The following is a 20,084-nucleotide window of genomic DNA, read 5'->3' as shown; positions in this document are numbered from 1 at the left end:
CAGAAACTGGCTTTCCTGCTACCCTTTTCATCACAAGAAAAACTCTTACCTTTGGGTCAATCTCAGCCAGAACATCATTGAGAATTTGCAATAGTTGCATTGGCTCCAGGGAATCAAATGTTATTAAATTATAGTTCTTCCTAAAAGGCTCCTTATTGAGATTGTCCACAATGAATTTGATTTGATCGCTCATAATTAGGTCTTATAACTAAAAATAGAGATAAAATTCCTTAATACTTGTTATAAACATTCTGGAAAAAAATCAGTATTAAGTTTATAGGAGGTAGGCATGAAAAGTATAATTCTACATAGTACACAAAATGCTAAGAAAAGGGTTGTTTTGCTGAAAGAAATCAGAATATGAAGACTTTATTATGTTACAGTACATACTGTTAATATTTAATACCAAATGTTTTTATATATGCATCTGGTATGATAGCAATCATCTGAGTTAACATTGAATTAATATGGACAAATGAGTAATAAATTCCACCTATATTAACATCTCTTCCACTCAGCTCCACAACTACCCAGGGGTAAAGATTTGTTAGGCTACAGACATGCTTCTAATTTTGTTTTAAGTAGCAGCCCATGCTTAAAAATTGGGCGATTTTTTTACATTAAAATCCAGACACCTAATTTCTGGTCAAAATAAGATCTGGCAACCCTGGGCACCCATTTGTGCACAGCCACACCCAACTGAAGCTGAACGGATGCCGCGAGCTTTAGCCTAGGTATGCTCTCTTTGGTTTTGTTCTGGTTTCCTCCACCAAGCACTCTTCACCATCATCGACTCTGCCCCCCTTGAGTAATTCAGGCCTATGTTTCCTTGTGCCTTCAATAAGGTAACAGCCTCAAGTTTTCTGGCCCCCGCTTCTATTCCAAATCATTTGTATGATTTTCATTGCTCACAAAGTCCAAATTTCTTGGATTTCGAGACTCTTTAAGATCTAGCTCAATTTAGCTTTCCCAACTTTATTTCCAAACTGTTACCTTTCACTCTTTTAAACTTCACCGGACTGAAATAGTCACTGCTCCCTAGTTTTTCCACATCTGCCTTCAGCTGATGCTGTTTTCTTGCCCAGAAAGCCTGTTCCTTGCCTGATCTCCACAGGTGCAAATCCTAAGTTTTTCAAGCCCTGCCCTCCAAATGCACGTTCCTCCGGGAAGTCATTCTCTATCTCCCATGTTCTGTGTCAGAATAACAGCAGTCCCTGACCTCCAAGTTAATCACACTTTATCTGCACCGCTTTCTTACAGTTACTTTTCTGTTTTGTACTAATTATTTATGTACATTTTCTCTTCTTTACTAAACTATAAATTCCATAAGGACATATCTGTGCCTAATTCCATCTGTGAATACCCACTGCATCAAAACAGTGACTTCTTTCCATAGACTGAATAAATGTATTCACAGGCCCAAGGCCAGGAAAACACACACACACACACACACACACACACACACACACACACACACACTCATGAGTAGGTTGGTGGTGATTATAACTTTTAAAAGGTTAAATATTTGATTATTTAACAGCAGAAATGGCTTTACCAAGGTTCCTAGTGTTTCCTGCATGAAGATATCACTTGTTTAGTAGGGGCAGGAGTGGTAGAAATTTTGCAGGCAGGCAATTTTTTAAACTAGCAATTTTAAAAATGAATTAAAAAATGAACTGCTAAAAAAAGAAATACAGAAAGAACTACTTCAGTGTTCCTTAACAGTTTTTAACTATGAAATGAATAGATGCTATTTTATCAAAGTTGGGGCTGCCTGCATTTTGCTCTAAAATAGATTCTTTTTAATTGGTGGAGCTGGATATTTGGAAAACATCAAATGTAAAGATATTATGATTTCTCCATAATTATAATAAAATTATGAGTAAAGGATTATTATTGTTTAAAAGTAAGTCAAAAGACAGAAAAGATAATGCGGTTTAAAATTTTGAGGTGCCCTTCAATCCATAAAAGGAAAACTTTTACGTAAATCAAGTAAGAATCCACACTGGAGATGCAAATTTTTCATTATTAAAAGTATTTTAAGTAAAAGTCCATGTCCTAATCTTCACACACATATTTACTTAATTTTAATGATTTAGAAATTATGTATATATAGTATATAACATATATACACACACATATACTTCTCTTCCCTTTCAGAAACACAAATCACTTGGATAAACGAGTACAATGTTACCACGAGAGGAAAAAAAGGTAGTTGGGTTCCCCCCTGGTTGCCCACCAGCTTTCAGGTGGTCACCCGCTGAGGACAAAGATGTACTGAACAGGTAGGTTGTCTATGCCCAGTGGGCTCTGAGCTCTAAAATTAGCAAAAGCAATTACTCTCCCTCTGCCAGCGGAAAGTCGCCACACTAATTCACAAGCACTTACCCACATAAGAGCCCAAGGGGGTGGGGGTGGAATTAAAACCAGGACGTGCGTTTATCTGGCACAACTCGGGACAGAAACGACACTGCCCTGGTCCCAGGCTGGCACGAGCGCTGGACCAGCAGCCTCCTAGGATTCCCCAAAATAGTGTTCCCCCTCCCCCGCCCCCGGGGCTTGGGAAACAGGACAGGGGACCCCACATCGGACCCAGGCACCTCGCTGCGGGTAATCTGGGCTCCCCGACTGCTCAGCCCATTGGGAACGGCCTGGACCCCCGCGAGGCTCGTCAGGCACAGACCCCGGCGTTGGGGGCTTAACCGCTGCGACCCTCCATAGGCGAGGTGCTGCACTGGGAAGGGGGAGGAGGAGGAGGAGGAGTTCTTTTCTTTTGGGGGGCTTAGGGGAGTTTCCGAGCGCGGGTTGGCGAGGTTACCTCAAATTCTCGTCAAGAAACCACTTTTTTTCCCCCCGCAGGAGGCATCCAGGCTCTAGTGGGTTCCTAGAGACGAGCTCCTTGGCAACGGTTGCTAGGACGTGGCGTTACGTCACTTCCGGCGAGTGGGCCAGGGCATTTCCGTGGGGCCCTCGGGGGCGCGCGCTAGGGCCCAGGTCCCTGACTGGGAAAAGTGGCGTGCCCGGCCCACGTGCAAAGTGGGTTCACGGGTCCTGAGCCAGGGCGAGGACTGGACAGCACTGTACTTCGTGATGTCAGCTGGCAAGGAAAATATGAGAGGAAGAAAAAAAAATTGAATTCCTCATGCCCTTAAAATGTAGTTGCCTGTTCAAACGTCTTGGAAAAAACCAACTACAGATTTAGCATCAGTCTTAGAGAAAAATAAAACAAACAAACAAAAGGAACAAATTCCATATTAGGCATCTCCTATATGCCTGGCCCTGTGCTAGCTGCTGGGGATGCAAAGGAAGCCAGGACTATGAGGGTCCTGTCTTCAAGGGCAGATAGAAACAATTTAAAGGCAACTCTGATACTACTATGATAAATGCTATCACAAAAGGACCCAAAGATGGCGGGACCCAGATGAAGTATCCCAAGCTTATTTGGGGCTGAACGGACGATACTCTTAGGAAAGTTTCCATTGGTAAAAATGATATTTAAGGACCAGTGAAAATTAGCCAATTGGGAAAGGGGATATTTTTTCCGGCAGAGGGAACAGAATATTGCAAGACGAATCCATTGCTGGCTGCCTTCTGACTATTGAACTATCAAGCAGAGGCATCCTGTGGGGCGGTTGGAAGAAAACAAAGACCCATCCTGGCTCACAGGTGCTCATGAGGAGTTGGAGGAGGTAACACTTCAAACCTTGAAAAATTAAATAATTTAAATAACTTTGGTAAAACAAAAGATTCTGCATAGGGATTGCATAATTAATTGATCCTGGTCGGCGTATTGGTGATTCTCTGGGCGAGCTGGATTTGAAAACTGGGTCTGCCATTTTGTGGCTTCACCTTTCAGAACTTTCCTCGTCTGTCTATAAAATGTGGCTCTAAGAACACCTTCCTCAAAAGGCTGATGTGAGGATTGAGTTAATAAAAGGAAAGTGATTAGAGCAGTGCCTGGCATTGGAAGAGCTAAGGACATTTTACCTTTTTTCCCCTACTTAAAAAAAAAAAAAATGAGATGGTTAGATTTATTCCTTCTGTAGAGTCTACAGATGTAGGCTATAGAAAGAGAAGAGTGGTTTATCAAGTAGTTTTTAGTTCCTCCTCTGCCTGTTGCAGCTATTATAGAAACACTATACTTTTCAGTTATGAGAATGCAATCCTGGGTAAATTCAAGTAAGTAATGCAATCCACTCTGCACTCAAACTTGAATGGATTCTATACTTAATGTAGTTGCTCTGGAACACAAGAAAGAATTTGAGGCCAGTCAGCCTACTTCCCGGATCCATATACTGAGAAGCTTATATTCCAACTTGAAGCAAGAAAAGAGAGAACATAGAGGAGCCAGCTCATATCAGGTGTCTGCCTATCTATAGGGCCTAGATACAGGCCAAAGGAAGGCTTGCTACCACCCTCTGATTCATTTAAGATAAAACCTTGAATGGATTCATTGAAGAGCCCAAGAGGAACTTCTCAGCAATAATTCCACACCACTGAAGGCTGATAACATACCGAGTCAAGCCACCCACATGAAGACTTTTTTTTTCCTCTTAGATGCTATATTGAGTCTTCCTTGTAAACCTCCAAAGATGCCTCTTGGCTGAACTATATTTGGCATTTTTAAAGCATTTTAATAATTTTTAATGTTTATTTTTGAGAGAAAGATAGAATGAAAGTGCACCTGCATGCGAGTGGGGGAGGGGCAAAGAGAGAGGGAGACAGAGGATCTGAAGTGGGCTCCACGCTGACAGCAGACAGCCTGATATGGGGCTCAAACTCATGAACCATGAGACCACGACCTGAGCCAAAGTAGGATGATTAACTGACCGAGCCACCCAGGCACCCCTGTATCAAACATTTTTAATAGCTGAAGGGATGCCCAGTTATATGAGACAGTATTTCTGAAAGGTTTCCACCCCTACCCTGACTCTATATTAAAAAAAAAAAATTTCATTAAGGTATAATTCACATACATACAATTCACCCATTTAATTAATTAACTAATTTAAAAATTTTAAAGTTTATTTATTTATTTTGACAGAGACAGAGACAGTGTGAGCTGGGGAAGGACAGAGAGAGAAGGAGACAGAGAATCCCAGGAGACTGCCAGTGCACAGCCTGACACAGGGCTCAGACCCGTGAACCGTGAGATCATGATCTGAGCTAAAACCAAGAGTCAGATGCTTAACTGACTAGGCCAGCCAGGCACCCCTATTTTATTTATTTATTTTTTAAAGTTTATTTGAGAGAGAGAGAGAGAGAGCAGAGGAGGGGCAGAGAGAGAGGGGACAGAGGATCTGAAGTGGGCTCTGCACTGACAGCAGAGCCCGATGCGGGGCTTGAAATTGCAAACATAAGATCATGACCTGAGCTGAAATTGGATGGTTAACCAACTAAGCCACACAAGCGCCCCCAATTCACCCATTTAAAGTGTATAATTCACACTAATCCCAAAGATATATGCATCCCTATGTTTATTGCAGCATTATTTACAATAGCCAAGAAATGGAAGCAACCCAAGTGTTCATTGATAAACAAATGGGTAAAGAAAACACACACACACACACACACACACACACACACACACACACACACACACACTGGATATCACACAGCCATAAAAAAGGATGAGATCTTGCCACTTGCAACAAGGATGGACTTAGAGGGTGGTGCTACGCGAAATAACTCAGAAAGACAGATACCATATGATTTCACTCATATGTGGAATCTAAAAAACAAAACAAATGAATAAACAAACAAAAAGTCAAGTCATACTATAAATACAGAGAACAAACTGGTGGTTGCCAGAGGGAAGGGGGGGGATGGGCAAAACAGTTGAAAGGGAGTGCAAGAAACAGCCTTCCAGTTAAGGAATGACTAAGTCATGGGAATAAAAGGCACAGTGTAGAGAGTACAGTCGATGATATTGTAACAGTGACGTATGTTGACAGACGGTAACTACACTTGTGCTAAGCATAACATAACATACAGTGAATCACTATGTTGGATACCTGAAAACAATGTTAACCATGTGTGTCAAGTACACTCAAATTTTTAAAAATTATTGTAAAAAATAAAGTGTACAATTCAATGGCTTTTAGCATACTTACAAAGTTGTGCAACCATCACCACTATCTAATCACTGAACATTTTCATCACCCAAAAAGAAACCCTGGACCCTTTAGTCATCAACTCCTAGTTCACGATTTCCAAAACCCCTATCACTGCTCAGCCCCTGGCAACCACTAATCTGCTTTCCTTCTCTATGAAAATACCTTTTCTGGACATTTCATATTAAAGGAATCATAAAGTATGTGACTCTTTGTGTCTGGCTTCTTTCAGTTAGTATTGTGTTTTTAAGGTTCATCCACGTTGTAGCATGTATCAGTACCTCATTCCATTTTTGTGGCCAGGATAATATTCCATTGTTCATCTATTCCTCAGTTGGTGCACATTTGGATTGTTTCCACTTTTTGGCTATAATGAACAATGGTGCTGTGAACATCCATGTACATACCTCCACCGACTCATGGCTAAAGCACGTCCATTGGCCAAGTCAGATGAACAGGGTATATAACGTCAAGGGCATGGGTGAGTGGGAGGTGAGTGGCCATTCACTCTTGGGTTTGTCTTTTCAATTCTTGTTAATCTTAGCCTCTTGGGTGCTCATGGTTGTAGACTACAGAACCCAAAATGTGGATTCTTTAGCAGTTTTTGGTTTTTAACAACAAACTGTTGTTGAAACCTACTTGTCCCTTGCTACCAAAGTACTAAAATTCCCAATATGCTTCCCACCTGAAGCTCTCTGATAAAGACGCTGTTACAAGGAAGTGTGCTTTAAAAGTTCACCAGCCTCTAGTGGAGAAGAGGGTGGGGACAGGTGTGGAGTTGGTGAGATAATCTACAAGCTGCCCCTTATGACTCCCTTATTTAACCTTGTAGATACTGCAACGCCATCCACGGTTGTGAATCCCTGCTCTGGTTATTCAGAGGGGGGAAAAATCACTCCTGGTCAAGTGTATTTTTTAAGAGTCAGTTTAGTACAAAATTAAAACAAGGAGGGGCTCATCATTTCATGCAACTGTGAAGTCCAAGGATATTCTACCTTCAGGTATGGCTTGATTTGGTCAGTGATGTCATCTTGACATTCTTTCTCCCTCCATTTCTCTGTCTCTTGTCTCCACTTCCCTCTGAATGGGCCGCTTGTAGCAAGAGGTTTACATTCTTCCAGCCTAGCAACCTCACTAAAAGTAGAATCTTTTCTCCAATAGTTCTAGCAAATTCCCAGAGCCGACTCTTCACTGGTCTCAAGTGTGTCAGACCATTCTTGATTCAATGGCTATGACTCTGATAGATGAGTCACGTGAGGGCAACTCCCAAAAAAAGCAAGAGCCGGGTTCTCTTACCAGAGATAGAGATTCAATGCAAACAAGAACAGCAGATGTCTCCTACAGTGAAGGTGGTTAAAATTTTTTTTTAAGTTTATTTATTTGAGAGAGAGTGTGTACGTGCATGCACACACCAGTTGGGGAGGAGCAGAGAGAGAGAGGAGAGAGAGAAACCTATGCAGGCCCCACGCTATCAGTACAAAGCCTGATATGGGGCCCGATCTCATGAACCGTGAGGCCATCATGACTTGAGCTGAAATCAGGAGTCAGCATTTTAATCGACTGAGCCACCCAGGCGCCCCAAGGGAAGGTGGTTAAATCTTAAAAGCTGGGTAAGCAAAACCAGAAGAGGAAGAAATAAGCCTGTACTTATTGTGTGGAGTATCTGTATCAGTGCAAACCTTCTCCCTGATTTCCTCCCAACAAATCATCTTTCATCAATCCAAGCTTCCATCATGGGCCAACTGAGGTCTTGAGGTATCAGCAGACTCCCCAGGTCTCCATGAAAATCTGAGGATGCTGTGAACATAATGCCTCCAGCCCCTTCTCATTTCAGAACTTCCAAACAAGAACTTTCCTGTGCAGAGTACAGGGAAGCTAAGCCAATTTTCTGTTTTTGGTATTAAATTTAGACCTTTCATCCTGACCATGAGATATTTCTGGATTCTGCATGAGTATTCAGAGAATGCCAGTTTTCAAGATGCTATCCCATCTGGGGCTCCTCTGCACACTGCCCGCTTTAGCTCATTCTTTCAAAACTGGGAAAAATGACCCAGACACAGGAACAAATTTGGAAGTGGGTTATTCTGCTATCCATTAATTGTCATTTAATGCCGTTGCCATCTAGGTTACTTGGAGAGGAAAGAAATTGAATTTAAACAGAAACCTGAATTGAGTTTTGCATATATCCTAAATAGTCTCAGCTCTGGCAATTTAATCTTGTGGGTATGTTTAGTAGCACAATGTGCTTTTCTAAAAGGTAAAAAGATAAATAATACGTGAAACATTCAACTGGATGGATGAGATTCCAGAGGTCTTGTTAAATGTGTGTCTGGTACTACATTTTTGTAAAATAGCTTTTTAATGGGTTTGGGGAGATTAATGGGCAATGTAGTGTAGAAGAGTCAAAATAATATGCAATTCCTATTAAGTCCTTGGGTACAAGTATGGATTGAAAAACTAGGATGTACCTAACGTTTTTATCGGGCTCAAATAATAATCATGTCATCACTTACTAAGTGCTTACTGTATGTCAGGAACTCTGTTAAATGCTTCCCATATGTGTTGGAATTTATTGAAATATTAATTTCTGTGTGCACTCCTTCTGTTTCCCCTCCTCTGGAAACAATGTGCATTGCCTTGAGATTTGCAGGCTGAAATCAGAAGCTGTACTTCCTGCCTTTTGTAAAGGTCTTCAGTCTTTGGGAGAGATTATACTGGCCGTCCTCAAGAGGAAGTAGAGAGAGGAGTTCCTTCCAAAGTAAGGCAAGAGAAGAAGAGATGCTAAGGAGAATGAGAAAGGATCACAGGTTGATCGTTCTGGGGCAGCTCCTAAGAAGGGAGAAATACCCTGTGGAAGCCACATCGTGAATCCAGTAGCTTCTGGTGTGGCCCAAACTCCTTGTCCCAGGCCTGACGTGGAAGCATCGAATGATGCTATTCAACCTGAAAGGACCGGGCAGTCAGGGATGATGGGTGGGTGATCAAGTAGTCACTGGGATGGGCCAGCGACAGAAGATTGCAAGTGACTCTCTGAAGCTTTGCCCCCAGAGAAGAGCCCAAGGACTTGGCAACACCCAGGATGTGTGTGTGAAGGAGATGCCCAATAATGACAGGATGGCATCTCATATTTGGATTTCAGGTGATTATAAAATAATTTCCTTTTTGCAAATCTGAGCTGTGGAGTAAAATGGCTAATCTCTGTAACTGTCAGCTTCCTAGCAGAATAAAGATGGCACAGTCTGGGCAATTGTGGAGAACTTGATAAAGGACCATTTATAAAGGTGTGGGCAGGGTTTAGGGAAACTAACAAAACACCAACAACAAAGGCAGCCATTGCTGCCTTAAGTCTGACTCAGCAAGAGAAGGGAACAGGCACCAAAAGCCCAACAGAGTGAGTAGCTCTATGGAGAAGGTTGCCTAACAGAACCCATTAGATGCAGCCATTCTTGACCTCACTCTCCTTCCACCCTCTGATCTCCCATCTGGTCTCTCATTGGCTAAACCCAAAAGAGTGCCAAAAGGGCAGGCAACCCTGCTGAGGTCATCAGGTGCAGACTGGGCTCCCAGGACAAAGAGCCAGGAAGAAAATGGTAGTATGGGGATCTGGAGGGGCAGACTGAGCAAATTATAAATTGAATTCTATATTGAATTATACAATCCAAGTGATGGGCAGAAAGGCCTGGAGAGGTCAACCGTACTACCCCCATGTCTCCAAGCTCCCCTGGCCCTCTAGCTCCAGGCATGGCATGGAGTGAGGCCTAATTTCATTTCAGCACACTGCCCACATCCACATCGTCTCATTTGATCTTCACAACAAGGCTGCAAGGCAATATTGTTTTTTCTATTTTATAATTAAGGAAATTGAGGCCTGGAGAGTTAGTAGAGGGCCCAAGGTGACATACCTAGCAGCTGGCTGAGCCAAGATTCAGACACGGATCGCCCTGATCCCAAAGCCATTTTCACAACCTACTAAACTGGCTCAAAACCGGCTCAGCAGAGTCTGAAAGAAGGACCATAAATCAGGCCACTGAAGCAGGAGGCAAAGGGATTTTCTGTGTGGGAGGGCCAGTGTTAACATGCCGTCTGGCTTTCTCTGCCTACGAGGGCTTTGCCAAGGAAAGTCTTCTCTTACGCAGGTAGGGCTAATGGTTTAAAATCCAAGTGCTTACCCTGGAATCACAGAGGGGGAAGACAGAGAGAAAACACTCGGTCCGTGATGGGAAAAAAAGTGTATTTTCATTTCAAATGCCTTTCAAGTTCTTTTTTTCCCAGCTGAATGTTGGTGTATTTATAGAATTCAGGGGGAGTATTTAAGGGTAACCAGCCGTGGAGCTGCATTTGGGGCCATCAGGAAGCTTCAAATCACGCAGGAAAAGGTTGATGGGAGGGGACAAGTAAAGGCCAAGATCAGCAGGGCACAAACTGGCCTTCTCCTTCATGTTGCCAAGAACTTTTCTCCCTTCTGGGCTGATGACGTCAAATCCAAGTCTATAAGAGTGCTATAGATGGAGTGACAGAACCGAAATGATGGGCAAACGGATGAATGGTGAAACAAATTGTGGTATAAATATACAGCAGAACGTTATTCAACCATTAAAAAAAGAAGTAAGTACAGACACCTGCTACAGCATAGATGGACCTTGAAAACATTTTGTTGAGTCGAAGAAGCCAGACACAAAAGTCCACATACTGTATGATTCAATTTATGAGAAATATCTACAAGAGACAAATCCATAAAGACAGAATGCAGATTGGTGACTGCCGGGGGCTCAGGAGAGGGGAGAATGTGGGGCACAGGCTTAACAAGTACAGGATTTCCTACTGGGGTGATGGAAATCTTCTGGAGATAGAGGTGGTAGTTGCACAGTATTGTGAATGTTCTAGATGTCACCAAATCGTTCCCTTTAAGGAGGTTAATTTTATACAATGTGAATCTCACCTGAATGAAAAAGAAAGGATGGGCAGTCAGGGGCTTGGGAGGTTGGCCATCCACTGTAGGTCTTCCAGGCGGTCTTTGCGCCTGTCAGTTGAAGTCCCAGCACTTCATGGCACAAGGCCTGATTTCATTCCAGGCTTGCCTTCTCTCTCTACTCCCCCGCCACGGTCCTCCTTCCGGTGGCTGGTGGCTCGCACACAACAAAGCTGTCCCAGCCTCAAGACCTTGGCACTGCTGTTTGTCCCGCCCTGGCTGTTCTTCACCCGGATCTTCCCTGGCCTGGCTCCGCCTCCTCGTTCAGGAGGAGGAAATGAAGTGGAATAGAAAATATCCCACAGAATAAGGTAAACATTTCTGTGTCAGAGATATTTTTGCTGTGTCACAAAGCATTTCAAATTTATTAGCTTAAAAACTATGCTTTTCCCCCACAAGTCTGCAGGGCAGCCAGGCTCAGCTGGGCAGTTATTCTGCTCCACATGGGATACGCCGGGTGGACTTGTGGCTGAATTCAGCTGGGGGCTCATCTGGGGCTACAACTCCCAGAGGGGCTTCCTTCCTCTCCGAGGCCTCTGTGCCCGCTGCCCTTCTTCCTTCACGTGGACGCTGTCTCCTTGTGGTCTGTCATCATGCAAGGGCCTCACCTGCACGTCCTCGCAGGGCAGCAGGGTACTAAGAGCATAAAAGTGAGAACCACCAGACAGGCCTCTTAAAGTGCAGACCCAGAACAGCAGTGCCTTTGCCGTTGCGTCCTGTGGGTCAAAGCAAGGCCAAAGACCTTCCCTGATCCAAGGAAAGGAGACACAGACTCTACCTCTGGATCAGGGAGCGGTATGTGCATACCAGAAACAATGTTTGCTATACGGTTGGCACACATCTTTGCAGACAATCTACCATGATTGTTTTGTGAAGGTTTTATTTCAGTTTAATAAAAATGCATGTGTGTTCTTCAGGTCACACGACAAACATATTTCTTGCTGTGAGTCACAGTCAAAAGGTTTGAAAACACACATCTTCTGCATTCCTTTTCAAGGTTCTCCTATAGCACTTAGTACTCTCTGAACTTGATTTACTTGATTGTGTGTCTCTCCCATTAGAATATAAGCTCTCTGGGGGCACCTGGGTGGCGCAGTCGGTTAAGTGTCCGACTTCAGCCAGGTCACGATCTCACGGTCCGTGAGTTCGAGCCCCGCGTCAGGCTCTGGGCTGATGGCTCAGAGCCTGGAGCCTGTTTCCGATTCTGTGTCTCCCTCTCTCTCTGCCCCTCCCCCGTTCATGCTCTGTCTCTCTCTGTCCCAAAAATAAATAAACGTTGAAAAAAAAAAAAAAAAGAATATAAGCTCTCTGAGGGCAAGGACCTAGTCTGTCTTGTCCCTGCTACATCCCCAGCACCTAACAGTGCCCGACACTTAATAGGTGCCTAATTAACATCTGTTGCTGTTAAATAGGTAGAAACAGCTATCAGTTATTGGGTGCTGAGCACTTAAAGCATTGTCTCATTTAATTCATTCAACACCTATTTGAGCATCTACTTTGTGACAGGCACTATTCTACCTTCTGGTGGGACAACAGTGAATACAAGAGACGATAATCCTTGCCCTCACCAAGTTTACATTTCACTATGATTCTAGAGTAGTATTGAGGAGATTCGTTCATACTATTTTGACAGATACGGAAACTGAGAGTCAGAGAGGTCAGGCAATCTGCCCAAGGTCACACAGCTAATCATTTCACCCTGACCTGCCTCTGCTCCACTCTGCTGCAAACACTGGGTTTTACCCAGAGATCAGTCTAAGTGGTTACAGATCTCAATTCCTGCAATTGCTTCCCTGAAGGATCAAACTTGTCTTTCTGGGAATCAGACCCAGGCAGTGGGAAAAGGTGAGTTCTATGACCTCACAGTCCTTGCCCCCCCCCCCCACTTTGTGACGACGGCTCACACCTGGGGTGTTACAGGTTTGAGCCACAGCTCTCAGTCACCCCCACTGTCTTATCAGCATGTGACATCCCCAAGTGGCTGGGGCCTGCAGGCCTGGCAAAGAATGCAGCCTGAACAAAAATAAACCTGCCACATTCCTTGGCAGCCCCCTGCCCCTTCCCGCTCTCCAGCCATCCATCCTCACAGCAGAGCCTGCCAGGGAAGGCCAAGAGAGGGAGAGCAGGGTGGAGGAAGCAAGTGCTGCTGCCGGCCAACCCCTGGAAAGAGAGGGAGAGGGGAAGAGAGGAAGAGAAAGAGAGAGAGAGAGAGAGATCACCTTATATGGGAACGTGCGCAGACAATGTGTGGCAATGCCTTAGAGTGCAGCAGAGGTCAGATACCAGACAGATGGAAGAAATTAAACATGGGACAGAGCGTGTTCCTGGGCCCTGAAAACAGCTCTTGTTTCACAGCGAGTTTGCACAAAGCCTGGCCCGTTTTCCTTTTTTGCCTAAGCCAAGCAAGATGTGCGTCCTAAACTGTACATGACTTTGACTCAGGCCCCCCGACTCTGGCTTGCCAGAGGTCTCAACCCTTTCAAGTCATTTCTTTGACGAACAAAACTCCTCTTTGCAAATAAAAAGGGAAAGACTGGGCCTCTTTCCCAAGAGTTTCCAGTATCTCTCCAAAGTACATAAATTAGTGGTTAATGAGTAAATATGCCTTCCTTTCTCATTCTTTCATTCATTCACTCATTCGTTCATTCGTTCAACAAACATAGAGGGCCAATTATGCCCCAGGCACTGAGCCAGTGGCTGGGAAGACTGTTGATAGTGAATGATGATGATGATGATGGTGGTGGTGATGATGATGGTTACCATTTGTTGATTTGCACTGATAAATATTTCAATTCATAATACTTTACTCAGCACCTTCCATGTTCTAGTCATTGGTGATACAGAACATTGATCTAGAATCATCGGGCCCCTGCCCTGTGGACTTTGCAGAGGGGGTGGGGGAAAGTGGAAATGGTAGGTTTTGAAAACACGATGCCAGAGGACCCTCACAACAGCATTTTGAATTAGCTACCATTACCATCTCCATTTGACCCAGGATTTTTTAACCCCAGCACTATGGACATTTCAGGCTGGATCATTCTTTGGGGGGGGGGTGTGTGTGTGTGCGTGTGTGCCTGGGGTGCTGCTCTTGCATTGTAAGATATTCAGCAATGTCCCTGGCCTCTCACCACATGGTGTCAGTAGCAGTAACCCCCTCTCCCTCTAGTTCCTCCAATTGTGACAACCCGAACATATCTCTAGACACTCCCAAATGTCCCCCCGGGGGGGGGGGGGTTATAAAATTGCTCCTGGTTGAGAATCACTGATTCAACAGATGAGGAAGTAGAGACTCAAAGTGGGTTAAGAAACTTTCTAACGGTCAGACCACTGGCAAACAGGGCTCACGCCCTAATGATTCTGGTTCCAGGGCCCATGGGCATCACCGTTACAATGTGAAACCCTATTTCCTTGCTAGCAGATAACTGTCCCACTGTGCTCAGTCGTTGGCTGGGAGCAGCCAGGGGGAAATACAGCCTTAGCGTGAATTTGGCAGAGCCAGAGGTCAGGACCCAGGGCTGTCAGTCAACCATGTTCTTCGCAGCAGACTCTCCTGAAGGACTTCTGAACGGTACACTCTGTAGCTGCCACATCATCAGAAAAGTGCTGCCCAGTGCTAATATTCACTTTAAGGCAAGGAGATCTAAAAGTTATTGGAGATATAGTGGGTTCCAAAGCCAGGTTGGCATCCTTTAAGCCAAAGGGTCCATTTTCCTTGGAATGCCTTGAGCTTCTTAGTGAACTTCAAAGTCATCTCCTACCTGGGTACCACCAGCAAGGAGGTAAGGAGTACTGCCTTGAGGGGCTACTTTGTAACTTGCGGATGTGGGCACTCCGTGAGCCTCGGTTTCCCATCTGCATAATGGAACCAACCTGCCCTATCCCATAGGGTTGATGTGAGAATTGAATGAATATTTATGGAGCTGCTTTCCAGGAGAGGATGAAGGTCCTCTTGCATGAACCTTCCACCTATCCCTTGGTTTTGTATGGATATCTCCCTGCTAACCACCTTCTCTCATTCTTCCAATGGAGATTCATTCGGGCTCCTACACAAGGGACGACAAACTAGCATTCTGAGCGCTAAGTTTGACAGGTAGGCAAGTTGTGTTTGGCTCACAGAGTGCTAAACAAACCAACCAACAGAATGAACCAATGTTTGGAAATTGAGATATTTCAAGATGAGGACAATCAAAACCAATGCCTCTCGATTCTATTTATTTAGACTGTCTGGATTTCTGGGTTCCCTCAAAAATTTAGGAAACCTGGATATACCATGTGGCAGATTGGCTAGGACTGAGAAGAGGCTGCATGCCTCAGATGGGACGCACACTGTCCAGTTTTCCACAGTCCCCACACCCCATCGTCTGTGATCCTGGAGCTCGTGTCAGTTGCTGATCATGTTTGTGCTGCCATTTTTCTTAGAATAATATTCCTTTTCTCATGTATTTATCAAAGGGGGGAAAGTAGACCAGGAGGTCTATGATCTTTCTTGCACCTGATCCCACTTCACTTCACTTAGATCACCACCTGGCATTTGCAGCATCCAAGTTTACCATGCCAGCCTTCTAGCCCTTCTGGAATTTCCTTCCTAAAATTATCCCTGCAATTACATAAGAATCCTCTACATTTTCATTTCCTTTTAGCGCACAGAGCGCTGTCATTCACTTCTAACAAGAACCCAAGAGGCACATATTATTTTGTCCATTTTAGAGAGGAGTTGAGTCCTGGAGAGATGAAGTGGTTTGCCCAGGGACACAGCTGGTTAGTGGCAGAGCAAAGTCCTACTGACCCCAAGGATTCTGATGCTTTTTCCATTACTCTAGGCTGCAAAGTGTATTAAACCTTTCAGTTGCAGAAGAAAGTTAACTGAAACTTCCTTAAGCAAAAAAATAAAATAAGAAAGAAAAAAGAAAAACAAAGGCAATTTATTAGCTCATATAACTGGACAATCCAAAGGAGCCATAGGCTTCAAGCACAACTGAATCTAGAAGATCAAATATTGTCCTCAGAACTCCAACAATTCTTCTCTCTTGGTTTCACTCCTTATTCCATTGGCTTTATTTTCAGGTAGCCCTCCACTCATGAAGCCAAGACTTCTACCAGCAGTTCGAGGTCTCATCCTAGCTTCAAATCCAATAGAAAGAGGGCTTCTTCTTCCAGGTGGTGCCAACGGATGGAATTGAGTCTCACTGGTCCCGATTAGTGTAATCTAGTTATGAGTGCACCTGGGAGCCAATCACCGGCCAGAGGGATATGGTGTACTGATTGGCCAGTCTTGGTCATGTGACCACCACCAAACAAAGGGGACCAGGTTCACTACACCCCAGGAGCTGAGGGTTGATAGTGGAGGAGTGACTCCCCCAAAGTAAAATTGGGTGGTGTTATCAGAAGCAGGGATGAATGCCAGACAGGCATGTCTATTACACCTAGAATCTTCCCTGCCATGGACTCCTTCCCTCTGGCCTTGTAGTACCCATCAGTCTTCCCTCCTACCCTTACCTGCTCTGCCTTTGTTTCTGGGACATTCTCCTCCTCTCATTCCATCCTCATATACTCTTTCCTACTAAAGTGGATTTCCAGACCCAGGCTACCCCTCCCCTATTCGACCACTGTGGGCTACAATGAAATTGTGTCTCTGTACAGTGAGAATCTGAACCACACACACCAGCACTCAGCTCTATAGCTGTTGAATGAAAGAATGAGGAAACGATGTGCGTGAAATCAACAATTAGAAAACGGCCTATATCAGAAGAAAATAAGAAGGGGCCTACATAAGAAGAACATAAACAATAACATTAGCTACCTTGCCTGGATATGGGTGATTCTGGCTCTTCTCTATTCCTTTCAGTATTGTCTACAATTAAAAAAAAATGACAAATGGTAATAGTGAAAAAGGAAGTAATACAAGTCTGGTTTAAACAGCTGGACTATAGGGGTGCCTGAGTGGCTCAGTCAGTTGAGGGTCTGGCTCTTGATTTTGGCTCAGGTCATGATCTCACGGTTTATGAGTTCAGGCCCCGTGTTGGGCTCCACACTGGCAGCTCAGAGCCCGCGAAACACCAAGTTCTGTACTTTTTAAGCTAATATTTCTGGAGTCTACCCAACAATCTTTAAGATGGAGCTGATTAAGGAAATGCTAAGCCAAATGGCATAACCTCTCTCTCCCTACCCCTCCCCTGCTCGTGCACGCACTCTCTCTCTCAAAATAAATAAATAAACTTAAAATAAATAAGTAAATAAAAAATAAACAGCCAAACTATAAGCAGGATAAAGGTAAGAGCCAAGTATTGATTCTCTTATATTCCCCTAACTGCCAACAGCAGGGTGTACTCAGTGTAAGAGCCAGCCCGACCTCCCTGAGAGCTAAATTTACAGCATCGGGATTTATAACAGACTGCTGATTTCCTTCCTAAAAGCCAGTCCTCCTTTCCTCTTTCAGACTCTCCAAACCCAGTTGTGTGTGGTGTCCTCCCGCCATGTACTTCACTGAAGCAGACCCCAGCCCCACCCCCTGCTGTAAAGGGTGAATCCTATCTGGTCTAATTCAGGGTTTCTTAACCTCAGCACTATTGACATTTTGGGGAGGATAATTCTACTGATTTGTTGGGTTGCTTCATAAGCCACCTTGGAATTTACTTGTTATATGAAGTAAAATCTTCCTTAATGTTTTAAGTGTTGAAGCTAATTTGAATTGTGCCTTTCTGTTACAGCATCTTAACCAACCCAAGGGTTTATTAAAGACATTGCAAAACATACAAATGAAACAGCCATCAAAAACAGGGATGCTCGGGGCTCTTCGTTGGCTCAGTTGGTCAAGTGTCCATCTCTGCTCAGGTCTTGATCTCAGGGTCATGAGTTCAAGCCCCACATTGAGCTCTGCATTAGGGGTGAAGCCTACTTAAAACAAAGTAAGCAAAAACAAAAACAAAAACAAAACCCAAAACAAGAAACACCCAGAGATTCAGTGGTTGGGGGTGGATATCAAAATCTGGAGCTGGGGACAGGTATATCATTTGATAGTCCCTTTTGAGTACCCCTGTCAATCTACAGCTATTCCAGTTCCACATGGAATTGCTAATCACCGTGCTGAGACAGAGAGGGGCCAAATACCTTTTGCAAATACCTTAACAGTATTTGGACTAGAACTATGTCCCATCACATGAAAACTGCTGCGAAACACCAAGTTCTGTACTTTTTAAGCTAATATTTCTGGAGTCTACCCAACAACCTTTAAGATGGAGCTGATTAAGGAAATGCTAAGCCAAATGGCATAACCTCTAGAAGCCTCCATTTGCTCAACTGTACACTGGTGAGAACAAGATTAGAATCCTCTGACATTAAGGATCAGAAAATACTTCATGAACCATAAAGTAAAAAATGGATTATCTACACTAAGCAGATCAGACATATTGCAATGCATCTCCAGAATTGGAACAGTCTAAATTTAGGATGTGGTGTGACCAAAATTGTCAGTCAATTGTGTTTCTATGTGGCCTTGTTAAGTTTCTTATGCTTCTGAGTTCTGTTTCCTCATCTGTATCCTGTGGCAAGACCTTATTCTGGCTGCGCACTGAGGATAAAATAAGACTCTTTGAAAAAGAGAAACATACCACTATCTCTATTTCTTGTCTGGAGTCAGACAATAGCAACAGAGCAAACAAAATTAGACTAGGAGGCAGACTCCATAGTGAATGTTGGGGCATCGCTGCCCTCTGCTGGTCAGAAGTGGTGCTGCAGGGGTTACAGGTGCTCCAGGAGAGGGACCCTGGAGAACGACCCCTGGGAAACTAAGGTGCCCAGAGGGTAAGGGACTCGCCAGAGGGCACAGAGTTAGCTTTAGATACAGCATCTGGAATTCCCAACTCTTAGCTCCTTCTAGAGGGAGAAGAGTGAGAACCGGAAAATTCATCCATTATGGTTTCACTCTTGCTAGACTTCTAAGGAGCTTTTCTAGATAGTCTGGGATTTTTCTCTTATTCTCCCTTTGCCACCCAGACTTCCTGGACTTCCTTTACCTTTTTCAAGGTAGCCACCAGTGGTCTTGAGGCCAAGAATCCTCATTGGTTGCTGGGCGCTTTATAGAAATGATCTGAATCCTTACAACTGCTTTGGAAGGTGGACTAGGAAACTAAAGCTCAGAGAAGTTAAGACATAGGCACAAGGTCCAACAGCCAGGAAGCACAGGAACTGGGATATGAACTCTCACCTGAGACCCCAAAGCCCATCTTCTATACCTGCCAAACAAAACAAACCAAAACAACATGGCAACTTGTGTTGAAGACATGATTAAAGGTAACGTATTTTTTGAAAACAGTATATATGCTGGCAAGACACATGATGAAATAATCAGAGAGGGGAATTTTTTGAGCATCTGCCATATACTGGTGACATTCACATACAATATCTGTTCAATCTCCTATTGATACATATATGATCTTGAATCCTGTCTACACACTGAGGCACAAATGAAGAAACTATGTTCAAAGAAGTTAAGAAATTTGCCTCATGTTACTTGGTGAAAGCTGGCATTCAGACCCAAATCCCTCTGCTTAATGTGAGTATATAAATAAATTACAAAACATAAACATAAAAACATAAACAGAGGACAGAACATGGTAGCCTGGGTCAGACTGGCCTCCCAGCCATGAAACCCCTCAGGTTCTCCTGTAAACCATTTCCTTCCTGGTGGCCTCGGGATGTGAAGTCCTCCTGATCTGGGTTCAAACTCCACATTTCTGAGCACTACTATGTGTCAGGCCTGGGCTGGGTATATTATTTAAGTTAATTCTTGTGAGAACACTGTGAAGTAGATAACAACTATTTTTCCTGATGTTGATAATCTGTTAACATTCTATGTGATATTGTCTTCACAGTCTTATTCTTCCCCATTTGCAGACCAGAAAACAGTTACAGACAAGTGAAGATAATTTGCCTCAGGTCCTTTGCACTTCCCATTCCCTCTCCCTGCAATGCTCTTCTCAGACTTTCCAGTGGCTCGCTCC

The 20,084-nt window shown here is 43.9% G+C and overlaps 1 protein-coding gene across 11 annotated transcripts in view; it reads right to left on the bottom strand.

Moving 5' to 3' along the window:
- Positions 1-20,084, bottom strand: part of IFT81 (intraflagellar transport 81) — a 228,110-nt gene that overhangs the window by 119,876 nt on the left and 88,150 nt on the right. For 9 of the 11 annotated variants that reach the window (XR_007145729.1, XR_007145731.1, XR_007145732.1 and 6 more), the window contains 2 exons: positions 2,822-3,100; positions 50-208 (listed from right to left, as the gene is read on the bottom strand). Coding sequence is in view for 6 of the 11 variants with exons in the window: in XM_047827328.1 (XP_047683284.1) it covers positions 50-193 (144 nt within the window). In the remaining 5 variants the exon portion in view is untranslated. The remainder of the gene's footprint in view (positions 1-49; positions 209-2,821; positions 3,101-20,084) is intronic. The other 2 variants (XM_047827330.1, XM_047827329.1) reach the window with 1 other exon arrangement.

The sequence above is a fragment of the Prionailurus viverrinus genome, chromosome D3 (genome assembly GCF_022837055.1).
Source record: "Prionailurus viverrinus isolate Anna chromosome D3, UM_Priviv_1.0, whole genome shotgun sequence".
Classification (NCBI taxonomy): Eukaryota; Metazoa; Chordata; class Mammalia; order Carnivora; family Felidae; genus Prionailurus; species Prionailurus viverrinus.
Note: the sequence above shows the minus strand (reverse complement) of the source record. Positions and strands in the feature narration are given on the sequence as shown.